The 24,251-nt window shown below is 36.7% G+C and overlaps 1 protein-coding gene across 1 annotated transcript in view; it reads right to left on the bottom strand.

Moving 5' to 3' along the window:
* col28a2b (collagen, type XXVIII, alpha 2b) overlaps positions 1 to 6,314 on the bottom strand; it is a 49,286-nt gene extending 42,972 nt beyond the window's left edge. The window contains exons 1-3 of the mRNA XM_036571476.1: positions 6,074 to 6,314; positions 5,377 to 5,565; positions 2,955 to 3,529 (exon numbers count right to left, since the gene is read on the bottom strand). Coding sequence (XP_036427369.1) covers positions 2,955 to 3,529; positions 5,377 to 5,560 — 759 coding nt within the window. The 5' untranslated portion in view covers positions 5,561 to 5,565; positions 6,074 to 6,314. The remainder of the gene's footprint in view (positions 1 to 2,954; positions 3,530 to 5,376; positions 5,566 to 6,073) is intronic.
* Between the last annotated feature and the right edge of the window lie 17,937 nt (positions 6,315 to 24,251).

Below are 24,251 nucleotides of genomic sequence, written 5' to 3'. Positions count from 1 at the left end.
CGTCCTCACCAACTTTGGAATCACTGGCTCTGCATGGAAGTGGTTCAAGTCCTATCTGGAGGGTCGCTCTTATCAGGTAACATGGAGACTTTTCTCTGTCCTGGCACCAAGGTGGTGGAACGAACTCCCACTCGCTGTCTAAACAGCAGAGTCTCTCGCTGTCTTCAAACACAGACTAAAGACACATCTCTTTATACAGCACTTAAGTGAGCACCAAGTATTTATTGTAATGTATTGTACTGCACTTATTGAGATGTATTGCATTGCACCTTGTTTAACTCTTTTCTTTTCTCTAGGTATCAACATGGACTTTTGTTTCTGACAGTATCTGAGCTCTGACTAGCTTTCTCTCTAACCTATTTGTAACTAGCAAAGATACTTTCTCTAGATAGACAAAGCACTTTTTGTAAGTCCCTCTGGGTAAGAGCGTCTGCTAAATGCTGTAAATGTAAATGTAAATGATCAGAACACAGATCATTTACATAGATGATTAAAGGCACAGTAACGAAAACAGCTTGTTTAATTTTAAAGGATAAAAGAAGGTTGGAAAATGGTTATGTGAAAACAAATTATAGTGAAAATAAAACCACAAATATTTGCTATCAAGGAAATAAGTAAATATAAGAAAATTGTAGGATACGGGCCCTATAATACATAATTCACTTAATGTGTGCATTTACGGCTTTGACTGTGGCTCAGATTTTAGAACCAGAATACAGTTTAATTACAGTGGAATGCACAAACTGAAAAAAAATATTTTCAAATGGTTTGGAAGAGACTGGTATTTTTCACTTTGAATAATCTGCATCCTACTAATGGACACCCAATTTTAGAAGCTAGCTGGTGGACAACTGTAGGCCAAAGAGGCCAAAGATTCTCAGAGTTTCGATTCCAGCCCCAAACCTCCTGTGATTTTGGAACATATCAGCATAAGAAGAGCTTGAGAATTATCAGATGATCCAAGTTGTAGAGCAGAAAAAACACAAAAACCTGCTTTGTGCTCCTAACCCTCCAGGACCGCCCCAGAAGCAAACACATCTGGGCCTCAGAAAGCCCCTCAGTCATCTTCACAACAAGTCAAACTTTTCCAAATCAAACACAGCAATAATTTCTCCCCTTCAAAGCAAGAAAACAGTAGTAAAATCTTGTAATGCTTCCCTTATGACATAACAAAGTAGAAAATTCAGCAGCTGTGCTAACACTTTCAACGATCTCCCATGGTGGCATTTTGTGAAACCTTACACACGGCCCAAGGTAAGGTCAACATTTGAGCCTGGCTGAAAAGGCCAAACACCTAAATATGCAACTAGACCTTATGTACCAAACTACCATGAGAGTGTGATTTATTAATGCCCTATAAGAGAATCCCACATCTCACAAAAACATCCTCTCTGTTCAGGCTAGTGAAACCCCTCAATGCATGTGTCAGACTCCAGTCCTCATGGGACACAGCACTGCAGACTTCAGTGTTCTGCCTCATTAAGCACACCTGATTCAAATCAGTTACTTAACCTTCGTGAACTGAATTTAGAGAGTTAGATGAGGGAAAATAGTAATCTAAGCAGAACTGTGGTCTGGAAGAAACCTAGTTTGACATACCTACCCTAAAAGAACAGTTTTGGTGAAAAGTCAGATGTTGCAAACACTGGTAAATATCAAAGTCAGTTCAACTTAAAATTCTAAGGTAACTGATTACACTGTTTTTCTTAAGATAACACAACTTAGGGATACTAGAATTCACTCACCTCAAACTTTTTAGTTATCCAAAAGCTCTCCTGACTTGCAGTTTTTAGTTCTGCATCTCAGTTAACATAACAATAAGGTAAAGGTAAACATTGCAAATAATGAAGAATGTATGTTTTTTACTAATTTTCCCCACTAGCTGAAACTTTTTCCATCAGACAATCCCACCAGGCACTTCTTTACAAACACTGAAATTCCTTCTAAAGCCTGAGTAGACTGATAAATCACTGTGATGATCAGTTATTAATCTCGGTTATACTGAGCACTTTTAAAGGAATGATTAAATTAATAATCTTCTCAGTAGTGGACATGTTTGCAAGTGCTACGTTTAGCATCGGTGTTGTATTTGTACTGTATATGCTCGGGGGATTATGGGAGCAGCAGTGGATTGAAGCAAGCAGTGAGAGAGAGAAAAATGTTACAATTTTTTTTTGTTTTTTTGTTTGTTGTTATGAAATGAATTACCAGAATAATACAATGAAGAAAACTGTCAACCATTCAGTATTCACCTATCATTACTTTTTCAAAGTATTTTGCCCGACCCCGGTGCTGATTCTGAGCTGGCGAAAGAAATAACTCTACAGAGATGCTTATAGCTTCTGATTTGCAGCAACACTCAGTTGCAGAGAGTTCTAGATCACACAGTTTGCCGGGAGTGATTAAGCCATCATAGAAAATCAAAAAGAGACAAACTTGATAAGTAGAAAAAAAATAAACAGAAAAGAAAAAGTTATATAAAAGTTATGTTAGCATTTGTTTTCTACTTCTGTATTGTGTATATTGTATCATGCAAAAACAGCATGTATTGTATTGGTAAATTTGTGCATTGTTACACCTCTAGTTTAAGTGCAATGATTTATACATGATACATGCAGTTAGCACACTGCTAATTGGTGAGTGTAAGTTTCTGTTACTCGTTAGCTCCAGTACAAAACTGGAGATACAAAGATACAAACTTTAGACACAAAACTAGTCTTTGCTGATTGACTATTTTTGGAATAAGGGGGAAAATTGGATAAATTAGATTTTTCCTGCCAGACTATTCCTTTAACCCCTCTCAGGGTATGTATGTGGATCCACACTTTAATTTCTTAATCTCATAAGTGCAAAACTTACACATTATTTTCATAGTAGTTTCTGAAGCCTTAAGATTAATAAGTGCGTAGTAAGTGTTTAAGGGTTAACACTTATTGAGCCTTCATGGTACTCACCAGCTCTTTGATGATCTTCTCCACGATGCCCTTGTCCTGGAGGTTATGTAGATAGCGCAATGAGGGTGAACTGGCCAGAAGCCTCAACTGGGCCATTTTTGGAGGTTCATTGGCCGCAGGTGTGACACCAATGGCAAAAAATCGAACACCTTGGTTCTTAGCATCAGCCGCAGCAGAGAATATATCAGGGTTTTTTGGATGTGACTGGCCATCGTACAGTAAAATGGCTACCTTCACACTGCCTGCCTCTGACTCTTTCAGGTACAAATTAGTGAGGTTTGTGATGGCATACGTCAAATATGTCCCTTGCCCAATGTAGGACATTGGAGCAATGTTAGCTTTGAAGTTGGCCACACCTCTCCATTGGCTGAAGGTTTGCTCTTGGATCACATGGCTGCTATACTGGAGGAGGGCGGACCTAAAACTCAAACCACGTCCAGTCTGGAGCCGAATGTTCTGGACACGTTCGATCACGTCAGCTACAAACTGCTTCTCCTGGCCGTGGTTGTCCTTGGCACTCTCTGAACTGTCCAACAAAAATGCCAGCTCCAGAGAGCAGTCCTCATCCACAGGTGCTGAAGACAGATCAAATAAAACAAGAAACACGCTGGATTTATGATTTACTACTGCTTGAATCAGATCCTGTGCAGCCATTAAAGTGACAAGGCAGCTGGATGAACCCAAAACGAAGTTCAAACCTCTGGGCTAAAGCAGTGACCTCCAAATGCTCTTTAATATCTAGGCTGCAGTAAGATGTATCATGTAATATAGCACACTCACTGCAGGAGTGGGTAAATGAACTACAGGCTTCAATAAATCACATATATGACGGAGCATGCACATGGCAGTCAGGAAACTACCCCCAGGGCAGAGAAACATGAATAAAACTCATAAGCCTTGGAAAGCAGGAGAAACAAGAAGCCGTGTAGATAAAATCAACTCTTCTGGCCATTTCCAGTGACTTGCACAGGCTAGAAATTCCACAGTTTAATCAGCATCCTACACGCCCCATAATCCAGAGGTGATAATTACACAGAGCTGGTAAAAGCACCTTCAAGCATTACCACATATGATCTGGACTAAGAGCTTTAGTTGTGCTTTGGAGCATTTACAATGACAGCTGAAGCTTTATTAAATATACAGTCATATGTAAATGTTTATTCAAAATGTTTTGTTTATTTTGAAAAGAAGTTAACACATTCTCCAAAGAGAACATGCTTTTGACCATTGTAATGCTAAGTAATATTTATTTGAGGAATTCAACATACTGGAAAGAAAAACAAAATGTGGCCTGTGCAAAAGTAACAGCACATTTAATATTATATGCATTATTTTTTATCAGTGTGTCCAACATAGAAATTGTGCCCTAAAAATGTCTAATTCATTCCCTCTAAAGGATGTGTTGTTTTCACTCAGAAAATAAATTTAAAAAATAATAAATTGACAAAACTTTTGCATATGACTGTATACTGTATCCTAATTCTATACTAAACACTAACACTATAATTTATATACTTTGTACCAACTGTAAGATTCTGGCATGTTAGCATGCAAAACTAACAGTGATATCAAGATGTTGCTATGTCAACATATATCAATTTGCAAGCTTAAGCTACCTTGGAGCTCCGACTGAGTAAAAAACATTATGTTGAAGACTCATTCATTAATTTTTGATTGTCATTAAACATTCTTTTTATACATGTTTTGCTGAGAGCTGAGAGTAGCCCCACACTTTATGCTTCACGTTGCATCATGGAGTACTCTGGACTCAAAAATCAACTGACTCTGTGTATCCATACTGAAGTTTTTTGGCACTTGTGAATATGCAATATACTACATGCTCAAAGTCAGTGAGAATTATTGTTTAGTATGCAACTGACCTATCCATGCTCTGCCCACAAATGCTGTTTTTCATACAGTTGATATTTTGAAGTTTAGTAGAATGTTGCCAGTTAAACCAATGAATTTGGGCTGGAGTTTAGATTAGCCACATAACATTGCTACTGTATGCTACAGAGGTGGATTATATTGTTGTAGCTAATCAAAACTTGGTAGATTGGAAATGACAACTAATTTGTAGCAGCAAAAGGTTACACCATTTATCCTAACAGTATAATCTTTCAGATACAAAGTAAAGAACATTTAAAATCAGTAATGCACTTTGCATTTATGCATGTTGATGAAGAGTCTACAAAGTCTACAATTTCTCATTAAACTGAAAAGAATTTCAGTCAGCAATCCAACCTTGCAACAGTAGTTATGAAAGAATGGGAGGAGGATGAATAGGTTAATTAGGACACAGCAGCAGAGCTGTAGTTTCATCAGTACACAGACACTGTTCGAAACAGTTTAGCTGATTACGCTTCATTATGAGGTTTAGATGTGATATGCTTGATTTTTTGATAAGTGGTATTTCTCTTACATTGTGCATTGTTTTTCGGTGTTATGCTGGTTGTCACGAGTTTGCTTTTGCCTCTGCTCCTGCCATTCCTCACTTCTTCTTCTTCTTCTCCTTCATTTTCATATTCTTCATCATACTCTTCCTGCTGAGTCCAAACACACTGCAGCCCGAACAGCAAAACCAGCAAGCGCACACACAGCCGCATTGAGCCTACACACACACAAAAACATGCATGATGAAGTAGTAGAAATAACCTGCTCTTAACTTAGAAAAATTCATTATTAAAAACTGCACTCAGAGTCACAAACAAATCCTAATAACTACTCAGTGGAAAACAAAAACCAGAATACCTAATAAATTAACTTGGCAACTCCACTCAAGAGACCCAAGCCCATAAAGAAAGTGATTAACTAAAAATAAAAATAACTACATATCAATAAAACTACAATCAAAAATAAATACTTGATAAAATGCAAACAAAACTGTGATCATGAACAAAGGTTAAACATTGACATAAATGCAGAAATTACACATTAGTGTCATAGTAGATACTGAATAATTCATCTGTTACAGAATAATTCATAGTAAGGATTCAACAGTACTAAGCCTTAAGATATAAGAGTCTGCATAATATGCCTGTGAATAATTAAAGTTGATAATTAATAGCAAAAATTACATAATGTTTAATCAATAACACATTTAGACTCTTGCTACTCACCTCTTGTGATGCTGTACTAGATATATGAACTTTCAGCAGAAATGCAGAAATAAAGCTGACACAAGATCAGACGCTACAAAACGTTCTCTGCTCTCCCTGTTAACATTGCGTGTGAGAGAAAAAACCCAATAAACACAAGATGAGATATAGGAGAGACTCCAAGCTCAGGGAGAGAAAGAAGAGAAAGAGAGAGAGAGGTGGGACGGAGGTTAAACCAGTGTATGGCACATCTGCTGGCTTACTGACGCTTACACATGCATGCACACACACACAAGCATTTTTAAGGACCTCCATCGACTTGTGGAATACTGTAGCTGAGTAATGGTACACCATTGCCTAACCCTAACATTAGTAACTAAAAGGCAATACTTTGGGTCTTTTAGTTTCCTCCATTACTTCAGCCATCAGCATATGCCATTTGTCTTCTACATTTTTATTCTACACTGTAAAAAATAGAACAGAGCTTTTTGAGATTTGAATACATGTAAAAATTTATTTTGTTCATCTAAAATTTTGCTTTGCATCGATATATTTATTGGCATTCAATAACAAAGGCCACCAATTAGCGTTGTGAAAACTGCAAACCTAAATCATCACACTCTTTCCTCAAACTGTTAACATCCTGTTATCTGTAAATGCAGACAAAAGTATGGCAAAAAAATGGGCTTTACAATGGCTGCTAATACTTTTTTCAACTATGTGACGTGCCTTTGTATAGCATTTTCTATAGAAACAGTATGTCATACAATGAAGAAATCAGCTTATAAAAGCAATTCATTATGGAGAGTGTAGTGAAGAATGTTATTCATTCTTATACTGTAAGCAAGGTGTGTTTTTTATTGACTTTGAACAGGTTCTGACACACCTTTGACTGAAGAACCATAGTAATGTATAAACAGACCAACATACCTTAGAGAACACCCCGTCAGGATTCCCCATAGGATAAAGAAGATCATTCAGACTAACACTGTATTGATTTGCAATGACACATACCTCTATAGCTGAGTGTAGATTGGGCCGGTTCCCACCCAGTTGGATGGATTTTGGTTGGATTCTGTGGGGGAAAAGGGCTTTGGAGGTGGACAAAATTTGGCCCGTTTTACTGTAATTTTGGTGGGTTTTAGAAATGTACATAAAATTATTAACTACATTACTTAATAATGCAACTGAAATTTGGATAGGTCTAAATTCTCTCCAAATACATTGAGTTATGAAAACTTTGATATACATTTTAGTCACCACTGTTGAGAGGAGGCTGTTGCCCCACCCATCCACATCGTTTACAGTTGACATCAGTGGTTAACATACCCAGTTTATTATTGATGTAATGGATGTGCAAACTGGCCTAATACAATGATTATCCTGTTCACATGGCATAACTGACAGTACAAAATTCTGCAACAGTAGTAAACTGGAATAAACAATAAAGCCTACAAAAGTAAGCAAGTTTTAAAAATGTGTATAAGGAATAGTTATGCTTGTAATATTATTGCTATTCATTAGCCTCTCTGACTGTGAGGGATCAGGGGTCCTATCATATAAAACATATTAAAACAATCTTAATACTCTGAAAACATTGATGACTTTGTGCAAGCTCTGTGCATTTTGGCAGGTTTAGAACAATTTTTAACTGGAAACTATAGAAGCAATCTGGCAACCCTAAGCCGAAGTTCTGAACGGAACAGACATCAATATAGCTGTCAACCCATGATTTGACTTGTTCGTTTACAACTCAAACCATATCTTGTTTTTTGATATCTTTACAATAGGACATTATACTGAATGAAACAGGTAAGACTCTTGGATGCACATGGATGTGACAGTTATAGTTTGTCTGAGCATGTATAAACCTATGTGAGTTTATGCATTAGTTTACAGTTACCAACCCAAAACAATATCAGCCCACTGGGAATTGTCCCGATTACCCACTGGTGTATGCCCAGCTTTAGGGGCCACGTGGACCTACACTATGCCAACAAAATGCCCTCCACTACATAACAGAACCACCAGACCCAAGCATTCAGGCCTGTACTATGCATGTCTGTCACACATGCACTCACCCACTTGTGGAGAATATTTTGAAGGATGACTCATCTGACCATGTCACTTTTTTCACATTTCTGTAGGTCAGTGCCCATGATTTTTTGCACCATCGTTGAATCAGCACTTTAAACATCCATTTCCAACCCCATGTACTGATATCTTTTCCATAGATTTAAATGCAGATGTCACTTTAGTCACTGTTCTTATTGAAACACTAACCAGTTGAGCAGTCTTTGTGACTAGAGCTTCTGCCTTCCATAACCTAATAGTGAACCCTCTTTCAAAGCCACTTTTATCTTTTCCTCTTGCTATCTTGATCCAGAATTGAGACCAGCTGAGGCTGCTTAGTATTTTTATACATGCTGCAGAGCATGGTGGGATATTAATAGAAAATATTGAAATAACTTGATAATAATAGTAGTAGTTAGCAATAGTAGTCTATTAATTATACTTGACTCTCAGAATCTTCTGTTACTATAAATGGCACTTGAAAGGCTGAGGTGAGCCAGCAGTAAGGAATTTCTGACATGATTCAGCTCCTTCTGCTGATGTTCCAACTCGCTCTGTGCCAACATGCTCTGATATACAGCCACATGTTGCCAGAGAACGCTTCAGCATAGAAGAGCATGATGAACAGCTAAAGGAAAACAGAATAATGCCCCATGATCCACTCTATTCAGCTGCATGATCTGAGGATAGAACAGCACTTTCATGTATCTGGAAATGCCGAGTATTAATTGAGAGGAAGACATCTGGATAAGCTCTGAAGGTGAGTTTTGGATGGAAACATAAATTCCTGAAGATGACATGCGAAAACACCTACAGATGCGTGTAATTATTTCCGAATGCATCCATTCACAAAATCTAGAGCATGCATTCAGAGTTTCATGAGTACATAAACTGTCAATATGTGATGTACAGGACTTTAACTTGTTCCTCTTTTCTCAGCATGAGCTCAGCATGCTGCTAGTGAACTCCTGAAGAACATCTGAGCACCTTCAGTAAGTCCGATCTTGCTGAGGACTGAATTACATTTTCCATTCGCTCATACTAAACAGATCACATCATTTCTCACACCTGCGCTTTACTTTGCCTCACTGCTGACTGACATGTCAGTTTTATTCTCCGTTTAAATTTTTTCCACAGGCCTTGCAGCTTAATAGAACCTACATTACACAAGTAGCCACTCACAGATTTTTCAAAAGGGACACATTTGCCCTCAGCTAGGTTGGTCTGAGTAAGCTCATTAGTTAGCTAATTTAACTTTCTATTGCTAACAGTAAGAAAAATGTAAATAAAAACAGACAGCAATGATTTGCAAATTTTTTACCTATATTCAACTGATAGCAGTGCAAAGACAAGATTAGACAAGAAGTTAATGTTTCAACTAATTAACTTTACTATTTTTTATATTGTATTTTGTAATGTACACTTATCTAAATTTGCTGAATAGGCAAATATATGTAATTGCATTTTTTTGGTGACATTATAACAGTCAGTTCAAAATGGCTTGTTGTTGCAGCTTGGTTTCTATATCCATCTCTAATTGTAATTGTGCATCTGCAAGAAATTCCAGTGTTAATGATGGTCATAGTAATACAGGACATAATTTTGATCTCTGTTTACTTTATTCCACTGACGAACTGTTTCATTGATGTTTTAACCTCTAAAACATCCTGATTGGTACTTTAAAATGCATACATGAGCAATTACTTATCAGTTTCCATGGGTCTAGAAGCGTTGCTAACACTGGATCCATCATCATCAGCCTCAACTCTGGATGTTTTCATCACAGCAAACACACAGTGTAGTGAGAAATGTGTCCACTGGGATCAATTCTGTGAGCTAAATGCAGCATCTCAGGGTCAGAAGTCACTGAGGTCGTATGCAGAAGGTGTCTGACATCAAAGCTCTTAGCAGGAGCAGTCAGAGATAAACAGCACTTTAAACTTCCATCTGTCCCAACACATTTAACTAGACTACTGAGGAAACAGGTCTATTTACTTATAGCCAACAGACGACGACACTGAACACTATAACAACACACAGACATGGACAGAGGCAAATAGGCCAGTGAGATTTCTGATTTGAGGATAAAAACTAAATATGTTTTTGTATTATCATTCATCATATACTGGATATACACCATTGTTTCAAAGTTTGGAATCACTTGTCATGTTATTAACTGCAGTAATAACTCATACCAGTGGTTCCCAACCCTATTTATAGTATGCAAAACTACATTGTTTGAGTCATTAGGTTCCCAACCCTGGTCCTGGAGGACCCCCTACCCTGCACATTTTAGTGTTTTCTCTGTTCCCAACACACCTGATCCAGCTAATGCTCTAATTACCAAACGCTTCCTTAGTTGAAGTGAGTGTGTTTTGGCAGGAAAACTCAAAAATATGCAGGGCAGGGTTGGGAACTTCTGACAATTTAGTTTTACATACTATAAATGTATACCAAAATGCATTAATAAATACAGCAAGAAGATATTACATGATAAATAATATACCGTGATTATCTATTTGCAGTTATTTTTGTAAAGTTATCTGCAGTGAGATTTGATCACTACATTTGAAATGCATTCTAATGTTAATATAAATACTGGACATCCATTATATCATTTAATTAAGGATATTAATTTTATTATTACATCATAATAATAGAGTAATAATAGACTAAGGTTATTATATATATATTTGTCTTATTATAACTTCAGTCAGGATATTAATTCTATTATAACTTCACTCTGGATGTTAATCTTATGAAAATGTTAATTTCAAGCTTAAGTTACTGACATCACAAAAACACCAAATTCAAAACAGGTGTTTTGCAGCTGTTTTTGCAACTTAGTTTCCATAGGTAGACTGTATGAACTGAGGAGTGAATAGTATGTTTTGAGGCTTTAACAATGTTTACAGAATACATCAAACTCTTTTATTTCAAAATGATTTGAGCCCTTTAAATTAATTTTCTTACATTTTGTTAATATTTTCCCCACACGTATATCACTGAAACAAGACAAGTAATTCTGTGAAAAGTGTTTGCTTGTACTTTACTTATCTCCCTGTGTAAAGCATTTTTTAAAGATTTGTTATCTAAAAGTGCTTTATAAATAATGATTAGTATAAGTGCATAACTTAATCTGTTGATATAGAATAGTAACTGGTTAGGAAATAATTCTTCAAGTTGCTAAAGGGAAAACAAAAAATGAGAGCAGACTGATAGCAATAACTCTAAGGATCCACTCTGACATGCTTAATCTTTTAGCTTCTTCATTAATGATGAAGTATTAATCAAAAAGTTGCAAACTTCTAAACTGCTTTTTAGCACTACACCCACTCAGGTCACGCTTAACTGAAAAAAATCAATACATAAAGCCTTCTCATTTGAACCTTGACTGACAAAACATGCATTTGGCTCCTAGCTTTGACTGATGGACTAATGAGGAATTCAGTAGACCTAGCCTGGAGGATCAGATAAAAGAAAAATGATGGAGATGAGTTTGTAAACCAGACATAAACCATCCCAGGAATGTCTAAGTGTCCCCTCAATGTCAAGCATGCACTTACTTTACCCTCAGGCATGCAGATAACCATTATAGACTATATTTTCGGTGCTGAACGATTAGTTGTATGCACCCAAAGTTCTGTGTTTCACACACGAAAGTTTCATATTTTCACAAGTAATAAATCATGTGTCAGAGTGTCAGAATGCTTTCCAAGCACTTCAAGTTTGGGGACTAAATGAAGTTCTTGGGATTTACCTCTATACAAACATTACTTACAAAAAAGTTGGGCCAGTATGTGAAATGCCTTAAAAACAGAAAGCAGTGATTTGTTAAGGAACTTTCACCTGTATTTAAACAAAAAATAGAACAAAGATTAGATAATTAATATTTTACCTTATCCAATTCATTGCTGTTTGTAAATAGATGATCATTCTGAAACTGATGCCTGCAACACATTCTAAAAAAGTTGGGAAAGACTAGCAATGTAGTGAAATGTTCAAAAAGCATCTTAAACAGGGGCTGCAATCATGCTTGGATATAAAATGAGCATCCAGGAAGGGCCTAGTCTTTTATGAACAAGGGTAGGTCAAGACTCACCACTTTGCCAAACAATGCATAAGCAAATAATACAAAATGGTTTAAGAATAACATTCCTCAACAAGCAATTGCAGGATTTTAGGTATTTCACCCAGTACTGTGCATAATATTATCAAAAGATTCATGGAATCTGGAGAAATCTCTGGCAAAGCTGAAAACCACACATGAATGCTCATTACTTTTAATCCCTCAGACGGCATGGTGATGGATACCAACACAGGGCCTTGGGAATATATTGGGAATATGTTAATAATCACCATTTGTCACTGCATCCACAAAAAGAAGTTAAGACTGTATTATGCATGGCTTAAGGCATATGTCACATATATCACAAAACAGGTCAACCTTTAACACTGTTTCTAGAAATAATGGATGTTGTGTTCTCTGGGCCAAAAAAGAGAAGGACCATCCAGATTGTTACCAGTGTAAAGTTTAAAAGCCAGTGTCTGTCATGATATGGGGGTGTATTAGTGTTCATGACATGGGTAACCTACTTATGTGTCATTAAAATACAAGAAGTTCATTTAATTGCATAAAATATGGATTTCAGTAGTGACAGTTCTTAATGTTACACCCTGGTTTTCAGACTTTGGGACACATTTACTTCAAGGCAACAGGATCTAAGTACTCACCAGGTGGCCATGAGAAACAGGGATGCAGTCTCACTTCCTGCTCTAAAACACAGGGGTGTGGCTAAAATAAGACTCTGCCTATGGACTAAAACTGTGTGTTCTAATAGTGACAAGAAAATTAAAGTTTGAAGTTTTTTTTTTTATTATTCTCATGATCTTTCAACTTCACTTTGAAAGAAAAAAAAGAAGTTTAACATTTCTTAAAATTTCTTAAATGATTTGTTAAACCCTAGGGGTTAGTGTTTAGAACAGCCACCACCCTATAGAAAGTACCCTATAAATGATGATTTTGCATATATTTAGCTTATTACTACAATCAATTAATGTTATCTTGAATATTGAATAGATCAACATAGTCCTTGTAATTATCTGCTTTTTAAGCTGGAAGAGAAAATTCGAATTAAAAACAGGCAAATAAGAAGCCAACTTCAGCTTCATTCTGTTTTCTAGAATGGTCTGTGAAGAAATATTGTTTGTTTTTAGTTTTCTTTTTTCTTTCTTGTACTGTTTCTAGACATTGCTTATTGTAACCCAAATCATGAAGAAAATGTAGAGTGGAGTGCAGAGCAGTGCAGGATCAGAAATATATGGTGAGCAGCGCTAGCACTGTTTAAAACCTGATACCAAGGGCGTAGAAGATGTGGGGGATGCAGGTGGCATGACCTCCGCACTCACTGTCAAGTGGTTCTGTCCCCTGCACATTTTGCACATTGTTTCCTGAATTGAACATGTGATTGGCAATCACAAATCACTGAAGAAAAATATTTAAAATAAAATAAGATAAAATAAGAATAAAATAAGAACAGCCAATCATAGTTAAGCAGTGTAGGACGAACCAGACCAAATGCATTGCATGAAGTCAGTGGGAGTTTGAGAGAATAGGTTCAATTGGCTAGCAGATTTTGCGTGACAAAAAAGTAGGAACATGTGAAATAGCAACTACTATGGAATCAGGAAAAAACTTGCTAGTAGTAGCTTGCTATTATAGCAATTATCAGATGGTGGATGTACTGTTGGCTAACATAACTGTTCAGTCAGAGATGCATCAGCATCCAGTTTTGACCCATCAGCATAGGTTTTTGTTCTCAGGGCAGATAGCTAGCTAGCTACATAGCTAAAAAAAGATACCACCACTACCACCATGTATTTGTGACCTGGTTAACTATAACTTCCGTAGTAGGATGTGTTTGTATATTGCTACTTTAAGCGAGCAAAAATTTTCTGGAAGGCTTGCTTGACCATGCAAATGCACTAATAGTGATTGGTTGCCGACTCCAAAAGAGCCATTTCTTTGACTCTGCCATGGCAGGCACTCGGAGTCTATTCGTGGCTGACGACTCTGAGAGTCTAATGGTTTTTCAAACATAACTTCATTGTAAGCATCACCATCTGAGTATTACAGAGCACAGTTTTTTAAAGTACTTGATGTTGTGGATATGCAATTCAGAGAAACGATTTGAGCAGGAAGGGTTACATATAATAATGAATCTGGAAAATGTGCTGTTAACAGAAGTGGTAGATGATGTGGTGCGTATTGAGAAAGCATCTTTGAAAGTACATATAGATCTGTTTAGATCTAAGTAGCCTATAATATACAGTCCAGCAGTGAAGCAACAAGCGTTCCCCAGGAAATGTATCCGGAAGTACATGCCCTGTTTAATCAGGAAGAAAGGCAAGTCAGATGGCTGCTGGTCATTCCTGTGTCCTCAGCTGAGGCTGAACGAAGTCTCAGTGGTCTTTGGAGACAGAAAACATGGCTCTGTAGTACCACGACACAAGAATGCCTTAATATTGCTGTGTGTCAGATACACAAGGAAAAGGTAAAGAGAACCAAAGAAATACTTTACGGGTATTTTGATAAGGAATGCACTGATACAGTTATTTTGATAAGGAATGCACTGATATGGGGATGCCAATACATTTCATGTACATACAGTCGTATGCAAAAGTGTGAACATCCCTGGTCAAAGGGCATTTGGTCACAACACTTAAAACACTTCAATAAGATTTTTTTTGTACAATTTAGAGCCCAGTTTACTAGTACTTATTTGCTAAGTTTAACATTCTGGGGGAAAAAATGTGCCATAACTTGCACAGACAGCATTTTATGTATTACTTTTTCAGCAAAAATATTGTGCATTAAAATGTGGAGAAGTATCTTCTCTGTAGAGGAAGTGCTAACCTATTTTCACTTAGAATATCAACAAAAATAATGTACTTTAACCAGGGTGCCCAAACTTTTGCATACGAATGTACCTGTGGATGCTGATACACACACATTTATAAATTGTGGAAACTTGGACTAAATCTACCTGGATTAGCATTACAGAGAAATATTTATTGGTAGAGAGTTATAAATGCAATAAAATGAACAAAAGGCAGATATTTTAGTACAGTAAACAGCACTGCCTAAACGCTCTGCTCTTCTGAAGGACAACAAATAAGTCATCAAGTATCAGTTTGGAGTATCAGGCAAATGCAAAGTCAAATAAAAAATAGTAATAAAATGAGCTGCTGATACAGATATTATGATACAGATATTATTCTGATATAAACTGAAAAGCAAAAGGTTGTACATGTATCTTGTTTAATTTACTTGTTTTTGTTTTTATTATTTCATGAAATACTTATGTTGACAAAGGACAGTCTAATTTTGTTTTTTTTTGTTGTAAGCTGTATAAATAAATATTTTTTGTTCTTTTAAAAGGATATCTAAAAGTTCTACCAAAAAAAAAAATCAAAATAAAAGTAAACATTGAAAGAAAACTGTAGTGACAACTGTGTCCCCCTCACAGTTGTCTGTGGCTGCTAGTGAGAGGTTTCTCAGGAGGACTATATCAAAACAAACTATAAAAAAGCAGAGGACCATTAACGCCCAGTGTGCAATGTTCAAATACAGCCACTAGATGGTGCAACAGTCTCTAATTGTATCTGTCTTTATCTACTATTCAGTTTTATGTATCAGACTTTGGGAGTTTAGCATGAAAAAAAAAAAAAAAGATGTGGCTTTTTTTACTGATTATTTAATGTGCAGAATGGCAGTGTTGGTGGCACATTGCTCATAAACATTCCTAGAATTAATAATATCAAGACCTATGAAGTGGTAGCAGTCACTACTTCTCTTTACTCAGTTACTGCAGTTACTTTAGTAAAATATTGATCAGTTTGAACTTTTTTTTTGAAAAAAAAACTTGAACTTTTACTTATACTGAAGTATATTAGTGAGGATGGAATCTGCTTTTTACTAAATTTAGTTCATATTTAGTTATTTTCTTGTACTGCACAATTTAAAAAGATTCTTCATGGGTTCTTTAAACATGAACACTCAAGAACATGAACACTCAAAGAACCCTTTGCATGATTAATAGGTTCTTTGCATCATGAAAAGGTTTTTCAGATTGATGGAGAGTGTGTTTTGAAAGGTTCTATATAAAACCCTTTTCTATATAGAAACCTTTGGTTATATATAGCACCAAAAGGGTTTTTCTATTGTTACAGGCTTGACATCATAACAATATAAGAGCTTTTTTCGGTGATAGAAATAACCCTTTTTAAAAAGGTTCTGTATAGAACCATCTACATCACATTCTCCATTAACCTGAAGAACCATTTAACGATGCAAAGAATCCTTTAATCATGCAATGAGCATTCATGGTTCCATATACAACCATTTTCTTTACTAAAGAACCCTTGAAGAACCATAATTTTTAAGAGTGTGTTTACTGTTGCTCGCACCTCTTGCACCTTTATTTTAGACCAAAAGGATCCAAATAAAGAGCAGAATATAGCTTTAAAAACATAGATGTTCTAAAAACTCAGCACTTTAGGAGTTTTTTGAACTTTTACTGTAGTAACAACACCTTTACTGGATTTGAGCTACTCTGGACATACAGTACATACAGACATACAGAAGAGATAACTAGCCAGTCGGCTGTGTAGCTTCACCACTTCAGGCCAGAGGGCGCCAAAGCCCAACATTTCACACAACACTCCAACTACAAATACAGTCAAATGGCTGACCACATCACTTATCAGATCATATATATTTTTTGCAGTCAGCATGCACTAATTAATTAATTGAATTAATTAATTCTGCTGAATTTCAGATCTTTCTTTTCTTTTTTTAATATTCACCTGAAAAACAAAAGCATAAAATCAAGTTTGTATTTGTTGAGACCAGATGAGACCTCTTCTGTCCTCTGTCCTTCCCTGCACTGCTTGGTAGGTGAACATCCTGCAGCCCTAAGTGAAATGAACATAGAAGACTGTTTTCCCCAGAGGAGAGAAACTCTCAGTCTATTTTCTGTCTATTTTCCTGCATCTTCTCCTTGACCTACCTGTACTTTTTTTGTATTTCTCCAAAGACCTGCGTCCTGGTTCTGGGGTCTCTGAGAAATAATAAGAGAACTGAATAAATGCAGGCTCTTAAATGACTCTTGAACTCAATTTGAGATAGAAGAACCTTCTATTACATCTTCAAATGGTCTTCCAATGGTTTGACTGGAAAACTGTTAGAGATCAGAGAGAAAATGTGCTTGAGCGAGTATATAGCAATTTCAGAAACAGTTTTTGTACTTTTGTAAACAGCTGTTACATGCTGCTGGTGTATGAGCACGACAGGGCATTCACTTCAGTTATTCTTACATGGGTTACATGTTCATTACATGTGGTTAAAAAAATGCTAAACCAGCTGTGTATATTACTATATAGACCTATGTAAGGTACCAAATCCATCTAAATGACTGCTATTTATTCTAGAAGTGCCTTTAATTGCATCTATTTTTGGTTATAGCAGTAAATGTGTCAAAGAAAAAACACAAACATTACATTGTACAATTAAAAATTTAAAAGGTATCTGTAATTGCTGTTTAGTTACACATTAACAACACATGCAACAACAACGTAACCATTGGTGATATAGTCACTTTTAGTTGCTTCAGCATATTTTGTAATTGCATATGTGTAATAGGATAAACTGCTGTTTTTCCAACAAGGAGGTGACAGGAGGTGTGTAATCACCTCCATTATGAAACTATTACACTGCATGTGCACAGGAAATGCCACTATTTAGCTAACTATACATTTTCAGATTCACTTTCAAAATAACATCTGCATGTCTTGCAGGCAGATAATAATGCTTGTCTTATAACAGAAGTGGCGTGGAACAGCTGGTAAATTGTGATTGTAAAATGTAGCATGAATGTATTTTGTACATGCCTCTAGCAGTAAGCCTGTCAACTGGGCACCACAGATGTGCCTAATAATCTTTTATCATTATTATTTCAGTGCCATTGCAGTGCTGACAGTGGTACATCACTTGATTACATCACTGGTTACTGGTGGTCCTGTGGTGGTTCCCTTGGATGGGGGGTTGAGCAGGTAAGAGATTCAGTGTTCTACTGCTTTTGCCTGCAAGAAACCCAGATGTTATTTCGAAAGTGAATCTGAAATGAATTGACAGAAAAACTGAATGCTTTTTAGAGATTAATTTCAGACATTCAGTTGTACATCAACCTTTAAACTCAGTTTCACATTTTATACTGCTCTCTTGTGAACCTTAACCCCTTAAAATCCCAGGTTTATTACATACTAAGGCTTGTCATTCAGTAACTACAGGGACTTTAGGGCAAACTGGTTGAGCTATTCGTAGGTTAAAAAAGTGTGCAATAAAACTTTGGGGTCACCAGTGGGGCCTTGCCATGTAAGGGGCTAAAATTCAATTTCAGTTCTGTATTTCATATCAGATGTTCTTATAAAGATTGAAAATAATGACATTCAAATTCAGATTTTTGCATTTAAATTAAATTTTCTAATGCCATGAATCTAAATCAATAGCATTTTCACAGCAATGGCAGTTACATGTATAAATACATGTATAATGTGTAAGTACATAAGAGAATAATGTGCTGTAATAGTATGCTATTATATCAGGTAATCATTCTGTAATTAGATGAGCAAAAATTAAAGTTGATACACATATATAAGCAGTACTACTGTAATTTTCTACTGTATTTTTCATAGCAGCCCTATCAAATTCATCAAGTTATTTCACACTCTTTTTAACTTCCATTGGTTAAAGTATGATAAATCCAGCCTCTAACAAGAGCTTTATGCAGAGTTGCTGTACCGGTTGTGTATGGACGTGTTCATGATGAAAAGTGGGGGTGCTGACATGGCTGTTGGAATAACAAAGGGCACTTTTGTCTTGTCACAATAATCCTAATCTTACGACTGAAAAGGGGCATATTGAAGTGTGTGTGTGTGTGTGTGTGTGTGTGTGTGTGTTGGGGGGGGTGAGGGGTGTGGGGGGAGTGGGTGTGCAGAGGGAAGAAACTGACACGATCTGACATTACATTCTAATAGCTGATTGCTCTATTAATTTTTTTGCCTTGATCTGGCCCCCACCTCCTTTTAATATCAAAACGGTAATATTTTGTCCTCAGATTAGCGTAGATATCGGCTGACAGGTGCAGCCGCTGCAGGTATTTCACAGACATAATTCATTCATAAAGGCCCAAACGTGCTCGTTTGTCATCTGCCGTTTTTCTCTTCTCCGTTTGGAAAGAAGGACTCCTCAGGGGTGGCGTGAAAGGCAGAGTGGGTTTTGTCGTTTTGTCACTGATGTATTAGTTGGCATATGCAAGCGATGAATTACCACGAAAACGGAAGCAATTATCCAGCCCTGAAAGCGTCCTGGAGCTGCCGTGGCCTCGGGGCCTCCTGAATTTGCAAAATCATTTCATGGGACAGAAAACGGAGGAGCCAAGGGACCACTGGAGAGGAGAGCTGTTCCAGAATACACACATGGGTTAGATTTTATACAATGTCAGGACATGGAGTCATATAGATAACTCATATGTTTTATATATAAGTATCTATATGTAATAATAAAATGTGTCTTATAAATTAGATAATCTATAATTATTGCCAAAGATGAGTAAATAAGTCATGATAAAATATCTTTGAGGTTAATTACCTCAATTTCACACTGAAAATATGAGAGAAATCTAAGCATTAATTAAATTAAATTTGGTCTAAGAAAACGAAAACTCTTATTAAATAAAATATTTTTTGAAAATAAAACACAGGTGTCACAATTATTGGCATTTATATTTCACTTGAGTCCATTTGAGTGACATGTGAAGTGGCTGCTCTTCTTGAGGTGACGCAGTAGTCACTTCTCCAAGGATCAGGGCTGGAGATTTGGAGAAGACGTAGCATTTTGGAGCTACCAAGTCTCCAAAACTACAATTACACTCCATTGCCATGCCTACAAACTACTTGGAAGTTTTACCAGAAAGTCTTTTCTTTCATCTAAAAACAGTTCACCAGATGCTACTAGAACTTTGACTGGAGTAGTTTTCTATGGTAAGATTTGTCAAAAATAGAGCTTCCTGCCAACAAACACCTAAGGTAGCTTTGAGTGTATCTGCATTTTTGTCTAATATTTTTAGTGTGAGATTGAGCTAATTAACCACAAAGACATTTTTTAATAACTTTTCTTTACCCACTATTACAAACAGTGCTAATAATTATGGAGTATGTATACATATGTATATATCAATCATCTCATCATTTTTGGTTTTATGTTGTGTGTATATATATATATATATATATATATATATATATATATATATATATGTATACAACCTAAAACCAAAAATGATTACATGATTTTGGTCTTTTTTAGTTGTAAAAAGTTAAACACACACACACACACACACACACACACACACATACACATGCACACACACACATGCAAACGCACACATGCACACACAGGTCTTTTAACCAGGGCAGGAACAACATTTTGAACTTCTCAGTAATAATCCATTTTTACAGCCCGGCACTTCAGGCTGATTTGTTGTGGACGAGTCAGCTTGGCTGTGACTGGTCCAGTTTCTCTCTCTCTCTCTCCATCAGATGAGAATGGTCTTCTGATTGACTGCAGTTCAGAGAGCAGCTGGGTAATGGAATATGGAATAGCCTATTACAGAAACCTCCCCGCTCACGTTAACCAAGTCATTTTTCGCCTATCAAACCTATCTTTCTGCACAGATGTGTGTGTGTGTGTGTGTGCATGTGTGTTTGTGTGCGTGTGTGTGTGTTTGTAGACTATTTAGGTCGTGCACTTTCAGGTATTGGAGACTTGATCATCCAACACAAGAAAACAGAGTTTCATGCTATAATTATGAACTGTAAGAAAATGTTTTTGTTTTTCTCCTTTTTACTCAAATCCTGATATGGTCAGGCCAGTTTCACTATGGTAGTTTCACATTATTTTATTTTAATTACTGTTTATTTGCTGAATTTAACGTATTCGGGGAAGATGTTTTCACTTATTTTTACTTAGAAAATCAACAAAACATGTCATTTAACCAGCGGTGTTTAAACTTTTGCACAAAACTATACACCGTGTCCTAATTGTATACTAAATACTAAAACGAAGAAATACACTTTGTACTATCTTTAATAGTGTAAGAGTCTAGTATGTTAGTGTGCAAAACAAGAAGTGATGATGTGAAGATTTGATGTCGCTATGACAACATACAACATATAAAGCTGCAGCCTTCTATTATCATATTATATTTTACATTTGAAAGCAGCTTATTTAAGTTGTAGATGATGTCATTAATCTTTAAGTGTATTATATAAGAATCAATATGAGTTGCTATGCAGTTATGCATCATATTCTCAACAGAAAATAAACTTTAATATGATATTTTTTGCAAATGTTAGTGCACAATTTCTATTTATTTGTCTCAAAGCTGAAGTTAGCTTCTTCGATTTTTTCCTTCCACCTTAAATAGTGCGGCAGTAACATCCTGGTGCCTGTACAGATGCTAGAACGTCACTAGAAAGGCACCATTTATGGTGGAATGGGAAAGAATCCAGCATCAGCCTCATCAAAAACTTTGTGTTTGCACTGATAATTTAATCGTGATGATGATCACAAGAAAGTTTGTAGACGGTATATCTGAAAATCAACAGCTGTTCCAAATAAATTTATACTGATAAGAAGTGACTTTGAGGCAAGCTTTGTTTGCTTTTTCTCTGTCTTTGTTGACCGTTTTGTACTCGCTAACTAATGCCATGCCATACGCAACTAGCTAACATGCTTGATAAGTGCTGCTTTCACTGTGGAAACAAGTAAACACAACCTTTTCACATTAAATCTTTTTAAGGTAGTTTTTTTAACCTTCAATGTCGATTTCTTGAAGCCCTGGCTTCAACAGCTCCCACTCCCACAGCAGAGACTCTAACTTCCAAGTACCAAATGGTACCTTACGGCATTCAGGAATTCACGTAGCCCTGCATTTGGTTGTCTTGTGCAGAATGATATATTATATATACACATATTGCGCTGAGGTAAAAGTGGTTCTGGTTACCTGCGGAGATGTTTATTTTTGTGTTTATAGACTAAAGTAAGACATACCATGTTCTAAACCACATCAATGTGTCTGTCTGAAACAAATGAAGATCTTGGGGGGGGGGTTAACGAGGCAGGATTTCTCAGTTAGCCAGATAATTTAGGCTCAAAATCAAGCCTGTCCAATAGGAAAAGAGTTGACATTCCTATTGGACAGTCCTCATCTTCAGGCTTGAGTTATCTGGCTAATTGCAAAATCCTTCTTTGTGAAATATACCCCAGGATTTGTTTTGAAGAGGTTGAGAGATGTTTTTGGGTAAGTATTTATGGGGATTAGTTTGGGGAAAGTGCAGTGCTTCCTCATAACGTTAGCCTAGCATATCCCATTGTAAAGTAAAGAAGCAGAAACCATACATGTCCTGACTGGTTAACTGCATCTGGAGTAAGTGACAAATCATATTAATCATGTTGATTTTTAACTTAATTTTACTTTGAAAATACATAATAATACACCTGCAGTTTTTAAAATGTTAATTTTCCTTGAATTAATAATTTACATAATCATAACTATATGAATTTATAACTGGGAAGTTATTCACAATATAATTTCACAGTATAATTAAGAGTATAATTATGCAGTGTGATGCTGCAGTATAACTCACAGTACATACTAAACTATAAGGCTTAAGATTAATAACTGAATAATGAGTGTACAATTTAATGGGTTAATTTCCCCAGTTTTAATTCTGATGCCTTTTTGGTGGTTTTGAGGATCAGATTTGCACTTTAATCTGTTTCTCCCTCCCTGTACTACAGTAGGCAGTTCAGCAGGAGCTTACTGAGAGAAACCCGGAGTTCTTTAGTGAGAAGGTGAGTGTGATCGGCGCTTTGGGTTTAAGTGACAGGTAAATTGCAAGTTAAGTGGAGAACACAGGCTTTTAACAAGAGGCTTCAGGCTGCTGCAAATCCTCCTTAGTCTCTAATCTGAATACAAAAGCTGGAGGCGGGGTGGATTAAATTTGACCCCTGAATGAAGCGTTTGTTCCCGCAGAGGCTGCACTTTAGCCAGGTTTTCCCCCTTCCCTTTTGTGGTGTTGTTTTATTCTTTATTTTTTAAAACAATGAATCCTCTCCAGTCGCTCATTTTCCTCAGGACAAAAGCTGAAAACACTGAGCCTCCAGCTTCCCCTCCGGGCGCCTATTTACAGGAGTAGATCCGCAGAAAGACTGTTTATTTAATTGGGGATGAAAAGGCATAACGTGGCACTGCTATCGGCTGCGGGGGGAAAACAAATCCAGCCTTCTTTGGTCTTTAGCGACAGGCTGAAAGAGGAGACAGGCCGGGGCGAGGCAGAGGAGAGAGGCAAAGAGGGAGAAAAGCGCTTTTCGGGTTGTCAACCGTTTTAGAGGCTTAGAGTCAAACCTATCCGGGCTCAAGTCGGGTGTTAGGGGGGCAGAATGACTCCTGATAGAAGGTGTTTGCAGCTCAAGTCGCGCGGAATCGTCTTCGCTTACGGGATGAGGCAAGGACTAATTGATTCTCTTGAAGTTTTCCTGTTGCAGGTACGACTGGATTTAAAAACACACACGCAAGCGCATAAATACACACTCTGTCAGGTAAGCAGCTGTAGGGAATCAGGCAGCATATGAGGCCTACCAAACATGGAGGATCAGCGTGAAAATGCTGCGATAAGTGTGCGTGTGCACGCTTGCAGTTCTGTATGTTGTCTCTCTTATCAGAGACTGCACGAAGAAAAAAAGGAAGAAAAAGAAGCTGAAAGATGGCGAGAGGCCCAAACACACACACATACACCTGCACACAAACACATACATATACACACACATATACACACACACATGCACTTATACACATATACACATATACACACACACATGCACTTATACACATATACACATATACACACACACACACCTGCACACTTACGTATACAAACACACATACATACATTTATACACATATACACCCATCAGGCATAATATTATGACCACCTCCTTGTTTCT

This window comes from Colossoma macropomum, unplaced genomic scaffold (genome assembly GCF_904425465.1).
Source record: "Colossoma macropomum unplaced genomic scaffold, Colossoma_macropomum, whole genome shotgun sequence".
Taxonomy (NCBI): Eukaryota; Metazoa; Chordata; class Actinopteri; order Characiformes; family Serrasalmidae; genus Colossoma; species Colossoma macropomum.
This window is presented reverse-complemented; position numbering and strand designations above follow the sequence as displayed.